General features: G+C 36.0%; 3 protein-coding genes and 2 non-coding genes across 20 annotated transcripts in view; 2 read left to right on the top strand and 3 right to left on the bottom strand.

Annotated features, from left to right (window-relative positions):
* The window catches only part of eya4 (EYA transcriptional coactivator and phosphatase 4), a 40,521-nt gene extending 24,491 nt beyond the window's left edge, over positions 1-16,030 (top strand). For 5 of the 16 annotated variants that reach the window (XM_051879340.1, XM_051879351.1, XM_051879348.1 and 2 more), the window contains 11 exons: positions 205-281; positions 1,409-1,589; positions 2,357-2,493; positions 3,020-3,103; positions 6,624-6,713; positions 6,834-6,892; positions 7,081-7,241; positions 9,530-9,644; positions 9,745-9,866; positions 11,627-11,727; positions 15,117-16,030. In XM_051879340.1, coding sequence (XP_051735300.1) covers positions 205-281; positions 1,409-1,589; positions 2,357-2,493; positions 3,020-3,103; positions 6,624-6,713; positions 6,834-6,892; positions 7,081-7,241; positions 9,530-9,644; positions 9,745-9,866; positions 11,627-11,727; positions 15,117-15,197 — 1,208 coding nt within the window. In that variant the 3' untranslated portion in view covers positions 15,198-16,030. Of the gene's footprint in view, positions 1-204; positions 282-1,408; positions 1,590-2,356; positions 2,494-3,019; positions 3,104-6,623; positions 6,714-6,833; positions 6,893-7,080; positions 7,242-9,529; positions 9,645-9,744; positions 9,867-11,626; positions 11,728-11,783; positions 11,885-15,116 lie in introns of all 16 variants that reach the window. The other 11 variants (XM_051879342.1, XM_051879354.1, XM_051879347.1 and 8 more) reach the window with 6 other exon arrangements.
* Positions 16,031-17,542: 1,512 nt separating this feature from the next.
* rps12 (ribosomal protein S12) lies at positions 17,543-21,383 on the bottom strand. The gene is made up of 6 exons (XM_051879380.1): positions 21,271-21,383; positions 21,096-21,141; positions 19,684-19,800; positions 19,389-19,491; positions 18,035-18,136; positions 17,543-17,634 (listed from the first exon to the last, which is right to left on the bottom strand). Exons 2-6 carry the CDS (start codon positions 21,107-21,109, stop codon positions 17,572-17,574), a joined length of 399 nt encoding a protein of 132 aa, XP_051735340.1. The 5' UTR covers positions 21,110-21,141; positions 21,271-21,383; the 3' UTR covers positions 17,543-17,571.
* Positions 19,561-19,645, bottom strand: LOC127505614 (small nucleolar RNA SNORD100). The gene has a single exon (XR_007927755.1). It is a non-coding gene; the product is annotated as a small nucleolar RNA SNORD100 (small nucleolar RNA).
* On the bottom strand, positions 19,887-19,950 carry LOC127505610 (small nucleolar RNA SNORD101). The gene has a single exon (XR_007927751.1). It is a non-coding gene; the product is annotated as a small nucleolar RNA SNORD101 (small nucleolar RNA).
* A 403-nt stretch (positions 21,384-21,786) lies between the features above and the next one.
* On the top strand, positions 21,787-25,931 carry zgc:153284 (uncharacterized protein LOC751696 homolog). Its single transcript, XM_051879384.1, has 3 exons — positions 21,787-22,028; positions 22,443-22,610; positions 25,241-25,931. The coding sequence occupies exons 1-3, from the start codon at positions 21,984-21,986 to the stop codon at positions 25,301-25,303; spliced, it is 276 nt and encodes a 91-aa protein (XP_051735344.1). The 5' UTR covers positions 21,787-21,983; the 3' UTR covers positions 25,304-25,931.
* Positions 25,932-26,391: the final 460 nt, after the last annotated feature.

Raw genomic sequence — 26,391 nt, 5'->3', positions numbered from 1 at the left:
GTGAATCAATTCTTCAAAAAAGTTGTGTACCGCAGAAAAAAACAACAGCATATGGGTTTGGAACGACATGATAGTAATTAAGAACAGTGTGTTCTCTTATTATTTTACTATTTGGATGTTTCACTTTTGGGTGACATCTGTTAGTCAACATCACGAGTCACATTTATTCTGACGTTGACTCCACTGGATTTTTCTCTCTCTCAGCAGGGTCAGGTTTCACAACCTCTCCTGGTCTCTACACTTCCAACAACTCCAACCCAGGCAACTTCACCACACAACAGGTACAGCCACACGTGCACAGATGAACGCACACACGCACCAATAACGTCAGAGTTCAGCAAAGGACCGACAGTCTTTTTTAAAAAAGCCCAGGCCTCTGAAAACAGTTTGCCATCCTTCATCTGAGAGAATTTATGCTTTTAGGACTTAATGTTTCCCTAAACTTTTATGATTAAAAGTGCTGCCAAAGAAAAGGACCCAACTACACTCAGACTCCCACTGATGAATTTAGCTGTGTAAACAAAGTGAGTTTCTGGCGATGGTTGAAATGAAGGAGTAAGCGGAATTAGGACGAAATGAGAGAGTGAAAGCAGTAGTGGAGTTTCGCTGAGAGCGTTTTACTGCAGCGTTCATGTTCTTGAGCGAGTGAGTCAGTGACAGTTTTAGAGTCATCTCCCGTAAGAGATCCGTCTGTGTCTGTGCATGTAAAACTCTTTCTAAGATACAAGAGAAGTGATAAAAAGCTATGTGTGGATGGGCCAGAAGTCTGTGAAGTCCAGTCCTATTACTTTATGTTTTTCTCTCTTTATAATTCCCCTGATAAACTCCCTCTCTCTGTATTGTTCATCCATTTAAGAAGAACATAAAACCTATATTCTTTCCACAGTTTGCTAAATTATAGGGGAGAGCAGAGCTTGTTGTCACACTCCAGTGTTTATTTCTCAGGGTAGATTGACTGTACATTGGCTACAAAAAAGTTATTGAATATTTCCACCATGATTGAGAGAGAGTTTATACCTTGACCTTTTGTGACAACATGCCCCATAATAGTGTGATAAGTTTGAAGCTCACTATTGGGGTAAGTTGTCACAGTGAAACTTGCCATTAAACAGCCTATTTAAGCAACATTTAAACAGTAAAATAATTATAAAACAACTCAAAAACATAAAATGTAACATTAAACCATTATTTTAGACAACAAATGTTTTAATTATTAAATCCTATACATTTTTAACATGACTTTCCAGTCCGTTTTCAGGTTTGGGTTCAGATTTGTAATTAATGAAAAGAGAACTTGTTTTATGCATTCAAATTATTATTATTAGTCAAATTATTAATTATTATTGAGTACTACTGTCCTTCTGTAATGTTTGTATAATAATATAATAAAATAATATTTTGTTTGTAGCAGGAATACCCCTCCTATACAACTTTTGGGCAGAATCAGTATGCTCAGTATTACTCCACCTCCTCCTACGGTTCCTACATGACATCTAACAGCTCATTGGATGGCACAGGCTCAGTCTCCACCTATCAGCTGCAAGACTCCGCTCCCATCATCACAGGGCAAGCAGCTGACCTGAATCCAGGTAAACACAAATCAGTTTCAAGTTTTTCTCCTTCACTTGAGGGAGTAAGCAGCTGCAAACAGCACCCTAGCAACCTCTTAGCAATGGACTGGCACCAACCCTAATGGCAGCGACTTTTACGCAGGCAGTTTTCTTTGGCAAGTGTAAAAAATAAAATTTTACATTCTAAACATCTCTGTCTGTTATCTGTCAAACATGGGAAAACTGCCATTGCAGTTAAAGTTAATCATTCCAATAGAGCAGCAAATGACGCAGTTGAAAGTTAGAATGGATGTTAGAATGTTCTGTTACAGGGCTTTTGGCACGAATGTGTCGTGTACTGTAGTTGTTGATTATGTTAGATAGAGCTATGGTGATTGGGGGTTTTGTCCAGCAGGCCCAAAATTCAGTGGGGTCCTAGAGCTGCATTTCTCAGTGATTTAGCTTGGCTGCAGTTCAGCAGAGCTCATTACAGTAAACTTGCTCACACGCATACTTACACACACTACATTCTATCAGACTTGCCAGTTCCCAACTTTTATGTAAAATGTGAGGTTTTTTTTTAATTTTTTAAATATATAAAAATAATAAAAAACAGACTTGAAAATGTACATAAACAAGAATTGTAATTTTAGATCTGCTGATACAGTCCTTGATTAAAATGAAATACTGTGGGAGCAAATCATTATCTTTATTTCTGCAGTTTTCTAAATATAGAGTATTAGGTTGATTTTTTTTTTTTTTAAAGTTTTGTGTCTCATAGATGTTTCTTGGTTACCCATATGCAGGCGAGTTTGAGGCGGGGCAGAGCCCGTCCACACCTATCAAGGAGATGGAGGACCGGGCGTGCCGAGGGGGTGGGGCTAAAGCAAGAGGGCGGGGCAGAAAGAATAACCCCTCCCCACCACCTGACAGTGATCTTGAGGTATGCTCAGATTTGACTTTGGTACCAAGTCGGTACTGAAAAATAAAAAATGTGATGCTTTGAGCACTGTTGTGCGGATTTGTAAACACCTCTGATTGGCCACTGTGTTGGCGCGCTCATCGGATATGTCTGTAATTGGCTTCAATTATCAGCGCTTCAAAAACGTTGTAAATAGTCATCAATGACGCTGTTCACCGAACGCTTTCACAGATACACAAGGGAGTGTTTGAAAACGCTCCCACTTTTAAAACGCTTTCAAATTCAAACACTCCCGTGCGTTGATTATTGTAGCCAATCACAGACATATCCGATGAGCTCGTGAACACAATGGCCAATCAGAGGTGTTTACGAATCCGCTCAACAGCGCTCACATTTTTAAAAATTTCAGTACTGACTGGTACCAAAGTCGGTACTTTTGATAGATGCTATAGAAACACCATCTATATAAATATACTCTCACTACATAATCCTTGTGTCATCACTGTTTGTTTACTGAGGTCAAATATGTGTCTACATGTTTTTACAGAGGGTGTTTGTCTGGGATCTGGATGAGACGATCATTGTGTTTCACTCACTCCTCACAGGCTCCTATGCACAGAAATATGGCAAGGTGAGAGCAAACACAAGTACTCTGAACACATTAAACACACACTTCCCTCCACTATAGTAACAGGAAGTGTCCTCCTGCGATTCCTGATTATTCTTAGTAAGCCGACAATGCGTAATGTTGTGTATAACAGCCATAAATGGTTTAAGCAAATCCAATCAGCACACAGAATTCTGTCAGGTCCACTATCATCAAAGTAAATTAGTCTGATTCAAGGAGAATCAGAAGGCCAAATCCTGACTGGACGAGGAGGAGGAGCTGGGGATGGAGGAGGGTAATTAGCTCCTGAGAAACGCGATAGCTGCTGATAATACTGAGGAGCTTATATATGGATGCTGTGATGGGCGTCATATTCCTATAGGTAGACGTGAGTCACCTGAGAGTCAGCTGATGAGAGCTTGACTGACGTGACGTGTCAGAACTAACACTACTCTTGATTTTTACCTGATTTCTTTCTTGCTGACATTTTGGTGGCTTCCTACCATTGCTTTAACAGCGTTCTGGTGGCATACTCAATGTTGGTTGTCACATGTTGGTTTATGGTTTGACATAACCTTGATTTTAAAGGTCATGTCAACTCATTTGTCTTCTTATTATTGGGTTTTTATAATGAGTCGACTTGAATTTTTACTCAGAAATTGCTAGTAAATTTCTCAAATAATTACAAAGAATTGGCAAGTAATGCATTAAATCTTAAAGTAGAAAAATGGAAATAGTATTTTCTTGTAAAACATATTCCAATAATCTTTATTTGCAACTTTGAAAAATCCTTTTTTTCAGTGTATATCTCCAGAATGCAAGGTTGCACTTTATTTTACAGTACGTGTACTTACAGTGTACTTACCTAAGGTAATATAAGGTAACTACATGGGTTAAGGTTAGGTTTAGGGGTAGGTTCAGGGTTAGTACCTAGTTATTACCCAGTTATTGTAATTACTATAATAAGTACATAGTACACATGGGGAACAGGACTGTAAAATAAAGTGCTTCCAAATACAACATTTGAATGTTGACTCCCTCAACTGCGCTTCTATCATAAGCAGAGCGCAGACGAACAGAGTAATTACATTCAGCTCTGTGACGGCCAGACTCAAGGAGTGTGAAGCGTCAGACTTCTTCTGACACCTTCCCTCACTTCTTGTCGTTCAGTTGGTGAGAGACATAGAGACAGCTGTGGCTATTCACGGCTCTGGGGCTATTTCTGCAGGCTCTGTGACGATGAAAACCCTCCGTTCTTAGGCACTCCCATCAGAGACATTGCACATGCTGTCACGCTCAAGCGCCAGCGCATGAGCACACACCGATCTATAAATTAATCACTGCAACGATTGTGAAATTACCAAACCTCAGAGTTCAAAAGTGGGAAAAGCAGCTCTACGCCAGTGTTTCTTGAATTGTTTATTTTGATTGAAAAAAAATCACCTCAATTATTTTTTAACGTATGCTTAGATTAAGTTTAAACATTTTCAAACAGTTGAATCATCATTTCCAATCTCTGTCAGTTTCGCCATTAACTTTGTGTGTGTGTGCTTTTCTATTCTCGTTCACTGTCTCAGCCAATCACCTCTGAGCCAACAAACTCCATCACATATGATGATTTTTACAGCTGGGTGCCCTCCCCCTCTCTCGTTCTTTCACTGTGTGTGTGTGCGTGTGTAGTTTGAAGGGTAAGAGTGTCTGATGTTCTGAGACAAGTGTAGAATCTGTCATCATTTGATTGAAACGGAGAACACTATATTCAACGAGCAAATGGACATTTGAATTGTCCATATGGAGCCAAAACTGCAGAATTAGTGGCTATTTAACCTGCACTCTTAATCACTGATTTTATTGGTATTCCTCAAACAATCTGGTTACCGTTTGTTCTGTTTTTATAGATAATTTCAATAATAATCTATTTTTTGTTTTTTAATATATTAATGTTGCATTTTGCAGAAATATTACTTTGGTTATACCCTACCAGTCAAAAGTTTGGAAACATTACTATTTTTAATGTTTTTGAACGAAGTCTCTTATGCTCATTAAGGCTGCATTTATTTCATAATAAATACAGAAAAAACAATAATATTGTGAAATATTATTACAATTTAAAATTATGGTTTTCTATTTTAATATACTTTAAAATATAATTTATTTCCGTGATGCAAAGCTGAATTTTCAACATCATTACTCCAGTCTTCAGTGTCACATGATCCTTCAGAAATCATTGTAATATGCTGATTTATTATCAATGTTGGAAACAGTTGTGCTGCTTAATATTATTTTATAACCTGTGATACTTTTTCAGGATTCTTTGATGAATAAAAAGTTAAAAAATATAAGCATTTATTTAAAATAGAAATCTTTTGTAACAATATACACTACAGTTCAAAAGTTTGGGGTCAGTAATTTTTTTTCTTTCTTTTTTTTTTGAAAGAAATTAATACTTTTATTCAGCACGGATGTGTTAAATTGATAAAAAGTGATAGTAAAGATTTATATTGTTAGAAAAGATTTATATTTTGAATAAATGCTGTTCTTTTTAACCTTTTATTCATCAATGAATCCTGAAAAAAGTATCACAGGTTCCAAAAAAAATATTAAGCAACACAACTGTTTCCAACATTGATAATAACTGAGTATCAAATCAGCATATTAGAATGATTTCTGAAGGATCATGTGACACTGAAGATAATGATGCTGAAAATTCAGCTTTGATCACAGAAATAAATTATATTTATTATATATTTATGTTTTTTCTGTATTTATTATGAAATAAATGTAGCCTTAATGAGCATAAGAGACTTCGTTCAAAAACATTAAAAATAGTAATGTTTCCAAACTTTTGACTGGTAGTGTATCTTTGTGTATTTGTGTATTTTTTTTCTCTCTCTTAAAATCTGAATGCATTATGAGGGTTAAAATTAAGTTCTTATATTATTAGTTCTTCTCTCATTGACTTGCACTGATAGAATTTTCAGTGTTCAAAATGTAACTGCCAGTGATAATGTCATTAATGTCATTTTTGCATACTGAATTGTGATTGGTCCTCTTTCTTACATCTATTTGCATATTAAGTTAAGAGCTACGTTAACTTGTTCTTTGCATATGCTTTATCTTTTACGGTTATAGCTGCCTTTACACCCTCAATGGCTTCATTTGCCATTTTGATGAAAAGTTTTACTGAGCTGTGCTTGTTGCGGTGCATTCTGGGATTGCTTTCTCTGCAATACATTCAAAAACTTAAAATTTGACCAAAACAGTATTTTAGGAGGCATCATAATAAATTCGCCTTCCTTTTGGAACAGCCTTTGCATCAGGAGTTTGTCTATGACACCTTAAAATGCCAAAAAACAAAAGACCATACAGAAAATAAATGAAAAATAAATCATGTTTTATTTTCATTGCATACTGTGTGTCCCGACAACAGGAAAACAGCTCCAATGCTAACTTGCCTAAAACTTTAACTATGCTAGGTTTGTTATTGCTGCTGATGATGATGATGATAGTTATACTAATAAATAATTAACATTTAAATTCTCAGGACCCTCCTCTGGCTGTGACTCTTGGTTTAAGGATGGAGGAGATGATCTTCAATCTTGCGGATACACATCTATTTTTTAATGATTTAGAGGTAAGCAAACTCCTCTCCTTCAGTCTGACTTGTTTTGTCATTTTTCTTCCAGTCAGAGTGTTTGTGACACTGTGGCCCCCTGCTGGTTAACTGTAGTAACCCCACTATGTGTTTGTATAGGAGTGTGACCAGGTGCACATTGATGACGCCTCTTCAGATGATAACGGACAGGATCTCAGGTGAGTGTATCTGCTGTATAATTTAATTGTTTTAAACATTGATCTCAAACTATTCTTACATTTAAAGACACCCATTTCTTATTCAATGCAGCTGTGACAGAAAACTGTTATAAAATATGCCCTAAAATATGACTGAATATGTATTTTACTTGTACGTAAAACAAGATTGTTATTGTTATTATCAACAGTACTTACAGTTTTGCCACTGATGGCTTCCATGCAGCTGCGACAAGCGCAAGTCTCTGCCTAGCAACAGGTGTTAGGGGCGGAGTCGACTGGATGAGGAAGTTAGCCTTCCGATACAGAAGAGTCAAGGAGTTGTACTGCACCTACAAAAACAATGTGGGAGGTGAGAAAAACGTAATTTTTACAGGATTAATTCTACATTTTCCAGTGACATCACTAAAACCCCGCCCCCGGGAACACGCAACAAAGGGGACGAGGCCATGTTGGGCTGCTTTAGAGAAGAGGAAGAGTTGTTGTAGTAGATTGTTGTTGTCATGCCGTCAATTCAACGCTGGATTTGCACAAAAGATTAACATGACGGCACATGCTAGTCGATGAGTTGAATCAACTCCACAGCAACTACATAAATTTATCCACTAACCATTCAGAAACGTCCAGTTTCATTCTAAAAGTTGTAACTTCTTCCTGAGTCTCTCCATCAGTGTCGACTCCGGTTTGAACAATGTAAGGCTGAACACCGTTACTGACAATCCTCATTTTGGCTGTGTGAGATTCTCCAGCTTTGTTGTTGTTGAGCAACCAAAGTGCAATCTGTTAAAGCTCCGCCCTCTTCTGGAAAGGGGGCCGGGAGCAGCAGCTAATTTGCATTTAAAGGGACACACAAAAAACAGCGTGTTTTTGCTTTTATTTAAGATTTATTTAGTTTTTAAACGAAAATGATTTTTAATAGTTTTGATTTTAGTTAACAATAACATCACTGCTGCATAGGTACCCAGTGGATTGCTCAATTTCATTCAATTAAATTATTCAGCATTGAGAATTCAAGTATCTGTGTATGGGCTTTTCTACTATTGTGGAATCCCACAATTCTTCATAATCTGATTTTTTTAATATATATATATATATATATATATATATATAATTATTATTTTTAAAGTTGTGACAAAAAATGACCAAACCTGCATTGATTTCACAGTCAAATTCTCAATATGGTATGTTCTGACATTGTATTAACAAAATGCTATTAAATGTTGTAAAAAAAAAAAAAAAAAAAAAAATGTTTAAGTGATGTATTAATAATTTAATGGTCAAATATTCAAATCTTAACCCTAATGGTTAATTCATGAACTACAGTTGCAACAAAAAGAATCTGTGAAAATGTTAATAATTTTAACAAAATAAGAGAGATCATACAAAATGCATGTTATTTTTTATTTAGTACTGTCCTGAGTAAGATATTTTACATAAAAGATGTTTATATATAATCCATAAGACAAAAAAATAGCTGAATTTATTAAAATGACCCAGTTCAAAAGTTTGTGAACCATTGATTCCTAATACTGTGTGTGGTTACCTGGATGATCTACGACTGTTTGTTTGTTTTGTGATGGTTGTTCATGAGTCCCTTGTTTGTCCTGAGCAGTTAAACTGAGCTCTGTTCTTCAGAAAAATCCTCCAGGTCCTGCAGATTCTTCAGTTTTCCAGCATTTTTTGCATATTTGAACCCTTTCCAGCAGTGACTGAATGATTTTGAGATCCGTCTTTTCACACTGAGGACAACTGAGGGACTCAAACACAACTATTAAAAAAGGTTCAAACATTCACTGATGCTCCAGAAAAAAACATGATGCATTAATAGATGGGGGGTGAAAACTTTTGGAATTTGAAGATCAAGGTAAATTGTATTTAATTTGTCTTCCAGGAAACATGCAAGTATTTTCTGTTGCTTCCGAAGGGCAGTACTAAATGAAAAAAAATTATATTCAAGTGAAATAAGAAAAATTTGGACCTCTTCATCCTGTTCAAAAGTTTTCACCCCCCATCTATTAATGCATCATGTTTTTTTCTGGAGCATCAGTGAATGTTTGAACCTTTTTTAATAGTTGTGTTTGAGTCCCTCGGTTGTCCTCAGTGTGAAAAGACGGATCTCAAAATCATTCAGTCACTGCTGGAAAGGGCTCAAATATGCAAAACATGCTGGAAAACTGAAGAATCTGCAGGACCTGGAGGATTTTTCTGAAGAACAGAGCTCAGTTTAACTGCTCAGAACAAACAAGGGACTCATGAACAACCGTCACACAACAAACAAACAGTAGATCATCCAAGTAACCACACACAGCATTAAGAATCAATGGTTCACATACTTTTTAACTGGGTCATTTTAATAAATTCAGCTATTTTTTTGTCTTATGGATTATATGTAAACATCTTTTATGTAAAATATCTTACTCAGGACAGTACTAAATAAAAAATAACATGCATTTTGTATGATCTCTCTTATTTTGTTAAAATTTTGCACATTTTCACAGATTCTGCAAGTGGTTCACATACTTTTCCTTGCAACTGTTCTGCATTGTGCCCATTATTAACCCCCGTTTTTTTGCCATATATATTCATGCCATAATACACACACTAGTTATGAATGTGTGGTTTTGTTCATGATTTTTTCAGGATTGCTGGGGCCGGCTAAGAGAGAGGCGTGGCTCCAGCTGAGGGCAGAGGTTGAGGCTCTCACAGACTCATGGCTGACCACTGCGCTCAAGTCCCTGTCAATCATCAGCTCCAGGTTTGTCTCTTCAGCATCGTCAGCCTCTATCATTGTATCATTGAGGACTATTTATACACCAAAAACGCAAACTCTCTCTCTCTCTCACACACACATACAGGAGTAACTGTGTTAATGTCTTGGTGACAACGACACAGTTAATACCTGCGCTCGCGAAGGTGCTGTTGTATAGCCTGGGCTCCGTGTTTCCCATTGAAAACATATACAGCGCAACCAAAATAGGTGAGTTCTGTTACAGGTCCATACAGCAGACTTCACCTTGGGTTCATCATGTTTTATTTCCATACTCTTTTTGCAGTCAAGGGTAAAGTAGAGTTCAGTCTGGTTTGTGTGTGTGTGTGTGTGTGTGTGTGTGTGTGTGTGTGTGTGTGTGTGTGTGTGTGTGTGTGTGGAACATGCTTCGGCTCACATTGTAGCATTAAATCATAAATCAAAACAGATCAGGCTTACCTGGTCATAGCATTCCCATTCACTCTCTGTCTGATCATGTGGAATTGATTCTGATTGGCTGATCTTTCATCATCTTCCAGGATTAAGTTTTTCTTTCGTTTCGCTCCTTCATAACAGCCGTCTTCATTCACAGTGGGTTTGTTCCACTCTCTCTTCTGAAACAGCCTATTTGAGCTGATATGTTGCTTCCGATGATTGTGATTTCTGTGTAAATACTGAAACAACTGCTTTCCTCAAGGCCTGAACTCTGGAAAATGTGCTATTGGTTCCTCAAGTCATTCCATAACTATAATTACTAAAGCTAAAATATATAAAAATTAATTTAATTTAAATAAAGAAAAGAAAAAGAAGGACAGTATCAGTTTAATTTAATTTAATTTAATCAGTTTAATTTAATTTCTCTTTTTAATTCAATTTAAAATGTCATTTATACCATTTTAACTTAATTAAAAAATAATAATAATAAAAAAATCCAACTGTTATTTATGGATTTTTATGTTTTCTTTTTATGCTGCCACAACACAATTTAATTTAATTTAAAATTTAAATGTTATTTGTACTTTATTTTATTTTATTTTATTTTAATTAAAAAAATAAATAAAATAAAATCCAAATGTTATTTGTGAATTTTTATACTTTCTTTTTGTTACCACTGCACAATTTAATTTTAATTTATTTTATTTTATTTAAAAATATCCATAAAATAAATTTGTATACTTTCTTATGTTACCACTGCACTATTTAATTTAATTTTATTTTATTTTGTTTTATTTATGCATAAAATGTCCATAAAATAAATTTTTATACTTTCTTATTTTATTTTATTTTATTTTATTTTATTTTATTTTAAAATATCCATAAAATATAATCCAAATGTTATTTGCAATTTTTAGGCTTTCTTTTTGTTGCCACTAATTTAATTTAATTTAATTTAATTTAATTTAAAATGTTATTTGTACATTTTATTTTATTTAAAATATAAATAAATAATCATCTAAATGTTATTTGTAAATTTTTGTTTTCTTTTTATATTGCCATTACACAATTTAATTTAATTTAATTCAAAATGTCATTTTTACTTTTTATTTTACCTTATTTCATTATTTTATTTTATTAAATATTATTTGAATATTTTTGTTTTTGTTTTCTTTTCTTTTTTATATTTTCTTTTACAATTTAATTTAATTTAAAATGTAAATGTTGTTTGTACTACTTTTATTTTATTTCCAATTTTTTTTTTTTTATGTTTTATGTTACCACTACACAAATATATTACAAAAACATTATTGAAGGAGCTTATGTTTCAAATCGAATCAGTCATCCAAAATGATTCCACACAATTACAAATCTCATGCTCATTGTCATGAAAACAGCAAGAACAAAATGTTTGTGAGATCAGGGTTTGTCTGTGTTCAAGAGTGTCATGCCGTTTTCATCTTCAAATGGGGAAATCTGCTCTCACGTAATGCTGCTTGTTCAGTTCTGAGTGTGTGCTTGTCAGTGTGTGTTAAGTCTATGCCTTGTTTCCGCAGGTAAAGAGAGCTGTTTTGAACGTATAGTATCCAGGTTTGGCACTAACATAACGTATGTTGTGATTGGCGATGGGCGCGATGAGGAGCATGCAGCCAGCCAGGTAAAATCTCACCTCTGACCCCAAGCCTCTGACCTCTCACCTTGTTTATGTTGCAGGCAAAGAGAGTTGCTTTGAGCGCGTTATGCAGAGGTTTGGCAGGAAGGTAGTGTATGTTGTTATTGGGGATGGTGTAGAAGAGGAGCAGGCCGCTGCCAAGGTAACGACCCCCAGGTGAACCAGAAGCAGTGTGTGACTTCTCAGATTGGACTTCCTGCCTGTGTGTGCTGTAGAGCTTTAGATGAACTGACCGGCAGCTTGTGTGCTTCATTTATTTCCTCATCTGTAGTTTAAATGTGGACGTCAGTAGCGGTTGCTTTTTCCTCTGATCGTCTGAGACTAGCTTTTCTTTCTCAGATCCCAAGCGATCTAGAACAGAGCTATTCAACTGAGGCTTCTCTGGGGTCTCAGGCATCTGATCGCATCCCATAGGACACCAGTACTGACTCTGTGTAAAATTAGCTCAGATTGTGTAGATGATCTGCTGAGATGCTGAACCTAAAGACCCAGTTGAATACTTTTGTTCTAGGAAACTACTATGCAGCATTTCTAAACAAAGTTTGTGCAATGATGTCAGTTTTTATGTACACTACACTGTTCAAAAGTTTGGAGTCAGTAAGATTTTTTTTTAGCAAAGATGCATTAAAATGATCAAAAGAGACAGTAAAGACATTTCAAATATATGCTGTTTTTTTTTTTTTTACTTTCCATTCATCAAAGAATCCTGAAAAAACTGTATTATACTTTCCACAAAAATATTAACATTATATATAGAATACATTATATATATAATACATTTTATATATATATAAAATCATAAATGTTTCTTGAGCAGCATATTAGAATGATTTCTGAAGGATCATGTGACACTGAAGACTGGAGTAATGATGCTGGAAATTCAGCTTTGTCAGCACAAAACAGTTATTTTGAATTGTAATAATATTTCACAATATTACTTTTAATATATTATAAGAAACTTCTTTCAAAAACATGAAAAAGTCTTACTGATCCCAAACTTTTCAACGGTAGTGTATGGCAAAAAAAAAAAAAAGAAAAAGAAAAAATATTTTGCGAAAAAGTTTTGTTTCTATTTCGCAACTCTTTAGATTGCTAAGCTGAAGGATTTGTAAAGGGTTTATTTAAAATTTCTAAATCAATTTAGTTATTAGTAAAAAACATTATATAAAATGAATAATTAATATATACACAATTAATATCTAGATTGTACTGAAAGCACTTTACAATAAGGTTCAATTTGTTAATTTGCAATTAATATTTATAATAATTGCAATAATATATACACTATATTGCCAAAAGTATTGGGACACCCCTCCAAATCATTGAATTCAGGTGTTCCAATCACTTCCATGGCCACAGGTGTATAAAATCAAGCACCTCTTTGTGAAAGAAAGGGTCACTCTCAGGAGCTCAGTGACTTCAAGCGTGGTACCGTGATAGGTTGCCACCTGTGCAATAAGTCCATTCATGAAATTTCCTCACTACTAAATATTCCACGGTCAACTGTTAGTGGTATCATAACAAAGTGGAAGCAATTGGGAACAACAGCAACTCAGCCAAGTGGTAGGCCACGTAAAATCACAGAACGGGGTCAGCGTATGCTGAGGCGCACAGTGCGCGGAAGTCACCAACTTTCTGCAGAGTCAATAGCTACAGACCTCCAAACTTCATGTGGCCTTCAGATTAGCTCAAGAACAGTGTGTAGAGAGCTTCATGGAATGGGTTTCCATGGCCGAGCAGCTGCATCCAAGCCTTACGTCGGCTTCAGTGGTGTAAAGCACGCCGCCACTGGACTCTAGAGCAGTGGAGACGTGTTCTCTGGAGTGACGAATCATGCTTCTCTGTCTGGCAATCCGATGGACGAGTCTGGGTTTGGTGGTTGCCAGGAGAACGGTATTTGCCTGACTGCATTGTGCCAAGTGTAAAGTTTGGTGGAGGGGGGATTATGGTCTGGGGTTGTTTTTCAGGGGTTGGGCTTGGCCCCTTAGTTCCAGAGAAAGGAACTCTTAATGCTTCAGCATACCAAGACATTTTGGACAATTTCATGCTCCCAACTTTGTGGGAACAGTTTGGGGATGGACCCTTCCTGTTCCAACATGACTGCGCACCAGTGCACAAAGCAAGGTCCATAAAGACATGGATGAGCGAGTTTGGTGTGGAGGAACTTGACTGGCCTGCACAGAGTCCTGACTTCAACCCGATAGATCACCTTTGGGATGAATTAGAGCGGAGACTGTGAGCCAGGCCTTCTCGCCAACATCACTGCCTGACCTCACAAATGCGCTTCTAGAAGAATGGTCAAAAATTCCCATAAACACACTCCTAAACCTTGTGGAAAGCCTTCCCAGAAGAGTTGAGGCTGTTATAGCTGCAAAGGGTGGGCCAACTCCATATTAAACCCTACAGATTAAGAATGGGATGTCATTAAAGTTCATGTGCACGTAAAGGCAGGCGTCCCAAAACTTTTGGCAATATAATATTATTATTAGCTAAATGGTTAAATTATTATGGATATTTTTTTTTACTGCATGTATTAATCTAGGTTAATGTTAATTTCTACATGTATTAAAACTTTTCAAATAAAAAAAACAAAATTAATAAAAAATAATATGCAATAAAAATAGTATTGGTTAATGTATTATGGACCAATATGAATTAACAATATCCAGTAGTATAATTAAAATGTACATTTAACTAGATTCTTAAATAATGGAAAATATTGTTAGTTAAAGATAATATATAATAATATTAACAAATTGAACCTTTGAGTAAAGTGTGACTTATTTTCAGCCATGTAATAAAAAAAAATGTAACACTTTACAACAAGGTTCATTAGTTAAACATTAGTTAATGTATTAACTAACATGAACTAACCATGAGCAATACATTTGTTACTGTATTTACTAATCTTCGTTAACATTAGTTAATGAAAATACAGCTGTTCATTGTTTGTTCATGTTAGTTAACAGTGCATTAACTAATGTTAACAAGATTTTAATAATGTATTAGTAAATGTTGAAATTAACATTAACAAAGATTAATAAAAGCTGTAGAAGTGCAGTTCATTATTAGTTCATGTCAACTAATGAACCTTATTGTGAAGTGTTACCAAAAATGTGTTTATAAATGCTTTACTAAACTCTTTATAAACCCTCTAGTTGTGGACTAAATAATAAAAACAATCTCTGATACATTATTAATCTTTCTATACGTGTTCTGGTTTTTGGATCTCTCGCCTCGTTTTCATGAATGAAGAGAACTGTTTTGAACTATAACCAACTTTAAAAATAGACCAAATCTGAGCGGCTGACTGAGAAATCTGATTAATGGTAGAAAATGTTAAGCAAAGATATTCTGTTTGTTTCTCCCCACAGCACAACATGCCCTTCTGGAGGATATCCAGCCACTCTGACCTGCTTGCCCTCCATCAAGCACTGGAGTTCGAGTACCTGTAACACTCGACACCTGTATCATAGGCCTTTTTTTGTACAACTATTTAAGAACAAGAGTACACTGCAATCTCTTTTTATGTTGTTGTTGTTGATGTTGTCTTTTTGATTATTTTTAAGAAAATTCTGGCTTTTAAGATAATTCTGCACTGTCTTAAGAAGACTAGGACAGACTAGTATAAGGGAAAATGGGATTATAATGGTCAAACCAGGCTTGTAAAGAGCTTACTATGGTCTTACGTCACACACTGCATTTCATGTCTGAATGAAGCGAGTTCTTCCAGGGTTAAGATGACTGCATATATCCACACTCATCTACAGGAACTTTATCTCTGTCTGTACTGTAGACTTCATCTCCACTTAAACAACTCAAGCGCTGTACTCTAACAAGGAGCATTTAGAATAGACACACAACTCATGTAAATTATTTTACAGGAACTAGATTAAACACTAAAGGACGCTGTGTTTTCACATGGTATCGTTTTGATTTTGTCTTTTTTTTTTTTTTTTTTTGTAAGTTTTTGGCAAAAAAAAGTCTGTGTATAATTTGTTGTGCCTTATAAGATGTTTCGTGTGTCAGTTTTTATTTTGAGAATGTATGTAGATAAACGAAAAATGTAAACATTTGAGATTTTCTTGAGTTCTCTATTTTCTAAATGTTAAAAAACACTTAATCTGCTGTCTATACTGGTGCCTCTGAAGGAAAGACATTTACAATCCAAAGATTTTTTTTTTTTTTTTAATTTGTGAGGAAACGCTCATTTGTATTTTGATTCAAGTCATGACAGATGGAAAGAAAAGCAAAATAAAAGTCAAGCATCAGAAAAAAAACTTTTAAAGCTTTAGTAGGACTGGCTAATTTTTAGTTGTGTTTTTACTATTTAGTATTGTGCTGTATGTTTCATCCTGATGGACCACTGGTTGCAAAGCCATAATCAGGCACAGTGCTGAGGTTTCTTATTCAGGGAATGCAACTCAAAACTACACTAGTTTTCAATACAATTAGGAAAAAAATGTTTACTTTATGCTTAAAACATTGCAGTTTGTGGTTCCCTTTTTGTTTATATGCACTAAAGTCTGACCTTGCTTGCACTTAACACACAAGTAATGCACACAGGGACCAACATTAAAGGTAGGGTAAGCAATTTTGGAGAGGCTAGCAATAACAAGCTAGCTTTGAATGCATAAGGTCACACCCTCCCTTCAGAGAACTCTCTCCAAAGCCACGCCTCCTTCAAAACACATGGACGCACACGGCAGTGTCTGCAAAGCATTAAAGGGATAGTTCACCCAAAAATGAAAATTATCCCATTATTTACTCACCCTCAAGCCATCCTGACTTTCTTCTTTCAGACGAACACAATTGGAGATATATTTAAAAATATCCTTAGTCCTCCAAGGTTTATAATGATTGTGAATGGAGGGTCTAAGCTTACTCCTACATCATATATCACATATTACTCATTTGCCGCAAGTTGACTTGCACATTCTGCATACAGTCATCCACCAGAAGCTAGTTATTTTAATTTATAAAGTTTTAAACATGGATATTTTCCCTTACAAAAACGCATTGCTTTGCTTCAGAAGGCCTTTATTAACCCCCTGAAGTTGTATGGATTACTTTTATGGATGGATGCATTATTTTTGGCTTCAAAACACAGCCCCCCTATTCACAACCTTTATAAACCCTGGAGGACTAAGGACATTTTTTTAAATAAATCTCCAATTGTGTGACTGAAAGAAGATAGTCATATACACCTAGGATGGCTTGAGGTTGAGTAAATCATGGGATAATTTTCACTTCTGGATGAACTATCCCTTTAAATTTCCTCACATCTTAAAGCACAACCTCATATTCAGTCTGAATTAATCTTTGTTCATTATTGTAATGATTGGACACATTTTTGGTTGCGAGACTTCCAGAGACAATGTACATTTAATATTTATCCTGATAGCAATCAATAGAAGTGGTCTAGAGTTTTATCCAGAAGAACAAAAAGTGTATGAAAAACACTGCCTACCCTACCTTTAACACTCCACAAGAACCAAATGAGAGACTAAGCCCAGACTTAAGTACCTTAAAGGGATAGAAAGCTCTCAAATTTCATCAAAAAGCTCTTAATTTGTGTTCCAAAGATGAACGAACGTCTTACAGGTTTGGAACGACATGAGGGTGAGCAATTAATGAATTTATTTTTGGGTGAACTAACCCTTTAAAAAAAAAAAAGCTGGAAAAGTGTTTGAATTTGAACTGAAAACCACAAATTCAGACAAAACCACTATTGAATTGAGTTTGCATGATCTGTTACAAATCCCATGACATTTAAGGAGAACACAACACAAGCAACATCTCATTTCCAAAAGATCTTTTATTGGTGCCTTATTTCTTGGATTTGAAGTACTCTTCAATGACGTCCTTAGCCTGGGACTCTTTGCCGTAGTCCTGCAGATGGAGATGTGAAACATTAGATATGTTAAATAAACCTTTAACAAATCAGCTTTAAATACAACTCAATCCTTGCAATAACTAAAGAACAAAATATAAATCTTCGTTATCCAGTAAATTCAGCACTTGTTGCCCTTCTAGGGACCTCAGGTGTCAAAACACAACCATGAGGCTCGTGTTCAGGTGCTCAATCTTGCCAAGACATCAAAAAACAGACACGGGGCACAGAGAGCCAGCACCTGGACTCGACCTGGCTCAAACACCCTATATTTGAAGCCCAAACGTTTCTTTAACGCCAATTGTAAAGTTTAAGGTATTTGCTTCTCCCTCACATTACAGAAATCATATTTTAGATGAAGGAAACAAAGTAAATTAAAAACAGACTCTGGATACAAACCTTGATGACTACACAGCTGCAGCCCACCACCTTGCGGGGTTTGCCCTCTCTGTCGATCTTGCATAGACCAACCCACTCACCGAGCTTCTTATTGTCATCAACCTACAGAAGAGAACGCAGATGGTTATATTTAACAACTCCACACCATTTCAGGCATTTTAATTCAAATCAGGATTATGTGTTCAAATAAGAAGTTCTTGGCAATATCCAAGAGAACACTTTGCATTAAGATTTTTAATGAGCAATAAAAATTTCTGAAGAAAACAAGTGATAACTGCCACAAGAATAGGCTTTAGTTAATGGCAACAGTTATTAGGATGTTCTGGGTGGTCCAATTCAAAAGAGCCCAATGCCAGGGATCAGTTCCTACTTTCAATGCAAGCGTAAGGGGTTTCGTTGCCAATTTTATAAACCACTAGGACAGTGGGTTTCAATCCTGCAGACCCACACCACTGTTTATTTTGCATGTCACTTATCTGACGCATGCAATTCAGTTTACAGAAGGCTCTAACATGATGATCTCAATCAAGTGTGTTTAAGGTAAAAACATACAAAATACACAGTGCTGTGGGACCCCAGGATTGAAAACCACTGGGCCAGGAAACAAATCATAAAGGGTTAGCTCACCCAAAAATGAAAATTCTGTTATTAATACTCACCTTCATGCATTTCCAAACCCGTAAGACCTTCATTCATCTTCAGAACACAAATTAAGATATTTTGGATGAAATCCGAGAGCTTTCTGATCCCCCATAGACAGCAATTTAACCACCACTTTCAAGGCCCAGAAAGGTACTGAAGACATGATTAAAATGGTCCATGTGACTGCAGTGGTTCAACCTTAATTTTATAAAGCGATGAAAATACTTTGTGCGCATAAAACAAAGGCTTTACTCGACAATTTCTTCTCTTCCGTGTCAGTCTCCAACACTGTTCACGTGAGCAGCACGACATGTGTGATGCTGATGCAGGAGCCAGCCAATAAGGAGTTGTCGTTCTGATGTAGAACACGGAAGCGCTGCACCGTGTTTACAACAACAGCGGCGTAGGAGACTGACAGGGATAAGATAGTTGAATAAAGTTTTTTTTTTTTTGGGTCACTTCATAACGTTAGGGTTGAACCACTGTAGTCACGTGGACTATTTTAATGATGCATTTACTACTTTTCTGGACCTTGAATGTGGTAGTTGCATCGCTTTGTCTTGGAGATCAAATATCTTAATTTGTGTTTCAAAGATAAACAAAGGTCTTGTGGGTTCGAAACAGCATGGAGAGTAATTAATGACTGAATTCTCATTTTTGGGTGAACTAACCCTTTAATTTTGCATTCACACTAATTTGATAGCTTTCCCACCTTGATGAGGTTGATCTGATGCTCGGCACAGAGAGCCTCCACCAGCTTGACATACATGGGCTCGTCACAGTTTGCTGCCAGGACACAAAGATGAGCCTGGCGCCTGTGAAACAAACAGACAGATCATGATGAGCCTTTAATCTTCTCCAACAGATATTACTGACACATCAACAGCATCTCAGACAGAAATTGGGTAACGAATGGCAGTTGTCCTCAGATACTTCAGAAGAGGGAGCCAAATTATCATCATAGATACACAGCAACATCTCACAGATTTAAAGAAGTTACTTCTTACTTGTCGAGGGCCTTAGCGGCCTCACGGATACCGCGGGCCAGACCGTCGTGGATGAGTGCGGTCTTCAGCACTTCAGGGAGAGCAGTGTTGACATCCATCACACCTCCAGCAGTGATGCTGTGAAATTCATACAAAAAAAAAAAAAAAAAAAGTTATTACAGTGTAAAAAGAGTCAGGTGAGTGCATGTGTTTAATGACCTGCGGCTTCTCAGAATGACGTCTCACTCATAATTAGAGTGAAGGGGTATCCGACTAAAGATTTAAAGCTCATCATAGCCGAGGTCACCCTATGAAGTCACTACTACGTAATTTAACACAGGGACCGACAAAGTTGATTTAGAAGTTACAGGAATAAAAATTATATACACACACTGCCCTCCAAAAGTTTGGAAACACCCCTGGCAAAGTTTGGTTTTGGACGATATCAGCATAAATCCTTATTTTTTGGTGCAAATACATTAAAGTAACTTGACATCATCATTGAAGACCGGCAATAATTTTCATTTTGATTACATAATAATGGCAATATATACATAAGTCAAAGTCAGACATGCCCCTTTGCCAGCTGTGATGCCTGGTTACTGGTTTAAACTTGGCCCAGGTTTGTAAAAGATTTAAGACACCTTAACAGCTTCAACAATTGATTGCCAATACAATACAATGAACCAATTAGAACCCAGTTTAGGTCAGATAGCTGCTAATGGTGGATATTGTGATTAATCAAATTTCTCTATCTATAAACAGTTTATATAATAAAATTTTGCGTAGTTTGTGTTGTCCCTTGTCAATGCAAAATTATCACAAAAAGGATTCATGCCAATATTGCCCAAAACCCCACTTTTCTAGGGCGTTTCCAAACTTTTTGAGGGATATGGATTTATACACACACACACACACACGTGTACGTATGTATACACACACACATATATATATATACATACACATACATATATACACACCACTTTCAAGATCTGTAGGACCATCTTGTGGCACAAAAAAAAGGGATGTATATAACTTAGAGAAGGGCCATTATTTACTGCACAATTAAAATGAATTAGAATTCATCAATAATCCGTGAACAATTTCAATTAAGCCAGTCCTCGAACAAACCAAATCATTTTGCCTCAAAAAAAATAATAACTTAAAAATGGCCATGAGACCACCATTTAGGGTGCTTTTGTGCCCTTTTTGGAGTTTAACAGCATTCGTTTACTTTCATTACATTACGCAGCTCTTTCTGCACTCATTATTCTGAAGTCAGTTTTGAAACATGTGGGCGAGTGAAAAAAAAAAAAACAAGTTTGACAGTCCCAAGGTACTCAATATATTTTCCTCTATAAAATTAACTTAGTGTAGCTATTGCATACTTTGATATGCAAGTGTGCATGCGTAGTGAGGACACAATCACTCACCCTTCCTCGGCCATTGTAGATTAGCGATGGATGAGAGGATAAACTTCTGAAATAAAGGCATAATATGATCGATATATTAATATCCATTCCTTCCGATACATCTTTGATCACTTTAAAGACAGGATGTTTAATATTTAAGACCGATTCTGTCAGAGAATACAGAAGCTCGCCCTACCTTCCCTCTGACTGCGAGTAAAGAGGACGTCACAACGTCGACAGCATTGTTTTAAGCGCAAAAGGCCCCGAGGGTGTCCATCTCACTGCCTGCATGGAGAGCCACGCGGAACTCTTTTTGTGGGTTTCAGTGAATAGAGTTTGCGTGTTCTGTTGTGTTTTTTAATGTATTTATTTAGAAAACATATCATTGAACGCCATTTTAATACTTCTTAAATGTCCAAAACGATGGCACAGATACCTCAATCCACCACTAGGGAGCGTTATTTACACGGTATATAATACGAGCTTCTCAATATTTATATTTGTACATATAAATATTTATTTATATTAGTATATTTGTTAACACTCAGAGCTCTGAGCCATTTTTGCAACTGCTTCCAACCAACTAGTGTCTGGGTGATTTTAATACATGTGACCACGTACTTGTTGGGTGCACTGTAATTAATGTACTGTGTAATCTCGGTGGGAAAAAAAAGACAGAATAATCCCCCCATGCAAGTTTAGGCATGTCACACTGATATTTTATGGCTTGTGTGGGAGGAAGAAAGTGTCTCTGCTTGCGGTAGGTGGGGCCGTCAGGTGAACTGTCAAAACTTGCTTTCCTGTTTCTTGAGTTGGCTGAGTTTGCTGTTGGTTTATACGTTCACACATCTTACTGAAATACCATTCTTCTATTCTCAACAAACCTTTTGAACTTATCACTTTTAGAAGATGTCAATCACGGTGTATTTCAGCAGTGTGAGTGGCTCTAGAGAGGTGTGTATCTGTATTTTTGACTTCTCTGGCTGTCAAGCAGTTGATACTCGCTGTTTGAAACTTAACTTGCTGATATAGACTTGACATGTTTTATATGTAGGCTACCCACTTTTTGTTTCGTATTATTTAACGTGCTAGACAGTCGTCTTGTGTCAAATTACATTAGTGAAGCTAACTCCACAGTGAATCAAATGTGTCCTCTCTGCATTATGTAAAGTCTTTGTATGTATGTGCGTCTGTTGAAGGATAAAAAATGTCCTTAGTGCTGAATACATTCTTATTTCAAGACTCTACAAGTTTTGAAGTAAATAACTGAGATGTTCATTTCTTGTCACATGTCTTAGAAAAGGAAGTGAAACCTATAGCTTCAAAGTGCGTTGTCAAAGATTCATTGTTTTCCATTCATTTCTACAGGTAAAGCAACATCAGTCTGAGATTTTCCAGTTCCTGGATTCTAAGAAGATCAAGTACCGTACTTTAGACATCACATCAAGCACTGACGTGAAGGAAGAGATGAGGAAGAAAGTGGGAAACCCCTCAGCGATGCCACCTCAGGTCTTTAATGGGGACAAATACTGTGGGGTGAGTCTCATTTTGCTGTCTTGTTTTTGATACTGAAGGTCAAGGGAGAGAAAGTACTCTCTGTTTCAAGTGCATCAAACCAACCTCGAGGGAAATGGTCAGATGATTTAATTTTATGACAAGCTTTAGACGGTCACTGCACTTTTACAGCAGCCATTCCTCTTAAACAGTCTGAACCAATTTATCATTATTTGTTATATTTTGCAGAAAGTGTTATATTAGAGCTTGTTATCTTTAAAAACGACAATTGATGTCATGATAATTTTTACATTTTAATATCAATACAATCATTCAGATGAATGTTTGAAAAGAAAATATTTTAATTTGAAAAATTCTTATGCATTACACACTGAACATTGTTAAATCTATCAAATAATGTGATTAAAGTGTTAGTTCACCCAAAAAATGAAATTTCTGTCATTAATTACTCACCGTCATGTCGTTCCACACCCATAAGACCTTCGTTCATCTTCAGAACACAAATTAAGATATTTTTGATAAAATATGAGTGAGGTCTCCATTGACAGCAAGATAATAAACACCTTCAGATGCCTAGAAAGGCTACTAAAAACATATTTAAAACAGTTCATGTGACTACAGTGGTTCAACCTTAATATTATGAAGTGACGGGAATACTTTTTGTGTGTCAAAAAAACAAAATAACGACTTTATTCAACAATATCTAGTGATGGGCGTTTTACGAATCTTTACAAATCTTTTGTTTCAAATCAGTGGTTCGGAGCGCCAAAGTCACATGATTTAAGCAAATGAAGGTTCGTTACGTCATAAGTGTTTTTAAATTTCAATAGTTCACGTGAGTCTGGCAGTTTGATAAGCGATCCGAACCACTGATTTGAAACAAATGATTCGTTAAGCTTCATGAAGCGTGTTTTGAAAACGCCCATCACTAGATATTGTTCTTTGACACACAAAAAAGTATTCTCGTCGCTTCATAACATCAAGATTGAACCACTGTAGTCACATGAACTGTTTTAAATATGTTTTTAGTAGCTTTCTGGGCATCTGAAAGTGTTAATTATCTTGCTGGCAACGTAGGTCTCACTGAGCCATCGGATTTTATCAAAAATATCTTAATTTGTGTTCAGAAGATGAATGAAGGTCTTACGGGTGTGGGACGACATGAGTAATTATTGACTGAATTTTCATTTTTGTGTGAACTAACCCTTTAAGTTCAGTATCCATGAGCTTGCCTGTCAATTATATCAGGGGCACGTTCAAGCTCAAACCGGTGCGCAACGTTTTGCTACGTTTTCCAGGTTGAACAACATGTTTCCTGGAAATGGTGTGCAACGGGTTTGAGATACGTTTTCTCTTGTTTGGTGGGTGTGTTAAAAATGTCAGCCAAATCAGCATCAACATGCGGTATTAAAGAAACAGCTCGTAAATGTAATTAACATCAAAATAAATTCACAAGAGCAAGTATATTGTTTGCACTGTTTATTTACATTAATGGTAATAATAAGAGCACATGTATAGATCTGGAACTTCTTTAAGTCTGTCCAAATATCATTTAGTAATTGCAATGTCTTCTGGTCCATATCCTTTCCTCAGGAGGGTGTGCTAGACACTGATTAATGTAACATAAAAATGCTATATATTTTGCTATTGTATTGTGGAGTGATACTTTCATAAACTTTCATAAATATAAAGGCAAATGTTGGATCACAATAATTAGGAACCACCGTTTCCACAAATCCCTTCACTCGATTGGGATGTTCTTTTATTCTGGACGGCAAGGGCAGTGACTGTAATATTGAGTGTATTTTGCAGTATTAAACACGTATTTATACCGACTTCATCAGGCTCCGAAAATTCTTCAAAAAGAACACAAAGAATGGCCTTCTCAGCTGCCATAGTTGCATCTCTTGCGTCATCAGAATGGGGTTTTCAATGCACCACCGTTTCCGTTTAAAAAACGTTTTGCAACATTTTGTCGGGGCTGAATGCAGCCCAGTTGTAAGTCATAGGAACACAAATAAAACATTTCCTGTGAATGACCACTTTTACAGTTATTAAGAAAAGCACAGAAAGATCAGGCTGTGTCCTGTAATAGAGCGTGAAAAAACATGGAAATCTTCTAAACAAATAATTGACAGTGCAGTGTTTTGGTTTTGCAACAAGCGTTTTGAACCACTGAGTCTCTAACTGGGAAATACAAAACAGGGCGTACGTTTTTGTAGCGTATGTTAATGCTATTAATTTTGTTGCGCAAACAATAAGCCTTTGCATATAGGCACATGAGACCTGTCTGGCTTGTTCAGTTTCTTGTAAACAAAAACACACCCATCCTCTATAGATGTTTCCATTGCTTGGAATGCACCAGTGGTTTTTTGTGATCGTCGCCACCCTGGAGAACATCTTGAGATTCTTTTATGATACTCAGAACAGCACATGCCGTCACAAATGAGCAAATAATCACACAGCTCAGATTCCAGACATGCAGTGTGTCTGGATGTACTTTACCACTAATGCCTGAGCAAATGCTGTGAAAATCATCTCTTGAAGTGCTCACCTCGGCTATTATTCTTTCATAGACACATTTTGATTTGTGAAAACCATAAAAAAGTATATTTTATGTATATCACTATATTCTGTGTTTGTGTTCATAGGACTATCAGAAGTTTTTTGATGCGGTGGAGGATGGGAAAGCAGAGGCATTCTTCAAACTCTGAGCTACTATAAGCACTAAATCCTTGCATTTTTAAAGGCCAATTCACAGCGCACAGACAAACGCCAACAGACACCAACAAACAAGTTGGCAGTTGGATTTAGACAATTATGATAAATAATTGTCATGTTCACACTGCCCCAACAGACACCAACAAACACTGATTGAACATGGTTAGTCAGGTGAAAACAAACTCCAACCAACTCCAACAGACGCCAACAGGAGTAACACACTGATCAGACAAAACCCAACAAACGTGTTTGTTGGTGTTTGTCTGTGCGGTTAAGAGAGAAGATTTTATATGTTAAGGAAATACATATTTTGCATCATTAAATGAAAAAAAAAAAAAAAAAAAAAAAAAAAAGATTTTCTATCAAGTGTATCTCTGCCACAAGTTTATATCTATGAGTATCTCATCGCATTTTAGGGTAAAGTTGAGCAACTTCCCAATTTGTCCACTAGGGTGCAGTAATGTCTTAAATACTTCAAATATTTGATACTCTTATTATTGATGCATTTAATCCATCTGCTGCATTTTTAAAGGTGACTGTCATTCAGATTAATATATTTTATTAAGTTTATTTTGCATTATGCACTAAACAGTGTTAAATATATCAAATAATATGACTAAATTCAGTGTTCATGGGTTTTTCTTCTTAATTATAAAAGTAGTAAGTCATGGCAAGACAGACTGGACATGCACATTTTATTTAATACAGTTTATCCTTGAAGGAAAAAGTTTTAGCTGAACTTTAGCTTCCTAAATTATAATTAATTTTATATATAATTGTTTATGCATATTTAATTATTTTGAGATCAATCAATATTTGTTGGACTTCTTTCCTTTATGTTAAAATGTTTATGTTGTTTGAACACTGCATCCATTTTTAATAGTATTCAACTCATGGGTAGCAAACATCTTGTATCTATTTATAGAGGAAGAATATTTTCTCACGCTCTCTACATCAACCGCTTATGCTAGATAATCCAAAACTGCCACATTCAAAGGCATGCTGGGATATCTGGAGTGTTCCACTAGTATTCTGTTCACCCACATTATACTATGACAATAGCTCATAAAAGTATTTGGAC

The sequence above is a fragment of the Ctenopharyngodon idella genome, chromosome 22, assembly GCF_019924925.1.
Source record: "Ctenopharyngodon idella isolate HZGC_01 chromosome 22, HZGC01, whole genome shotgun sequence".
Lineage (NCBI taxonomy): Eukaryota > Metazoa > Chordata > Actinopteri > Cypriniformes > Xenocyprididae > Ctenopharyngodon > Ctenopharyngodon idella.
This window is presented reverse-complemented; position numbering and strand designations above follow the sequence as displayed.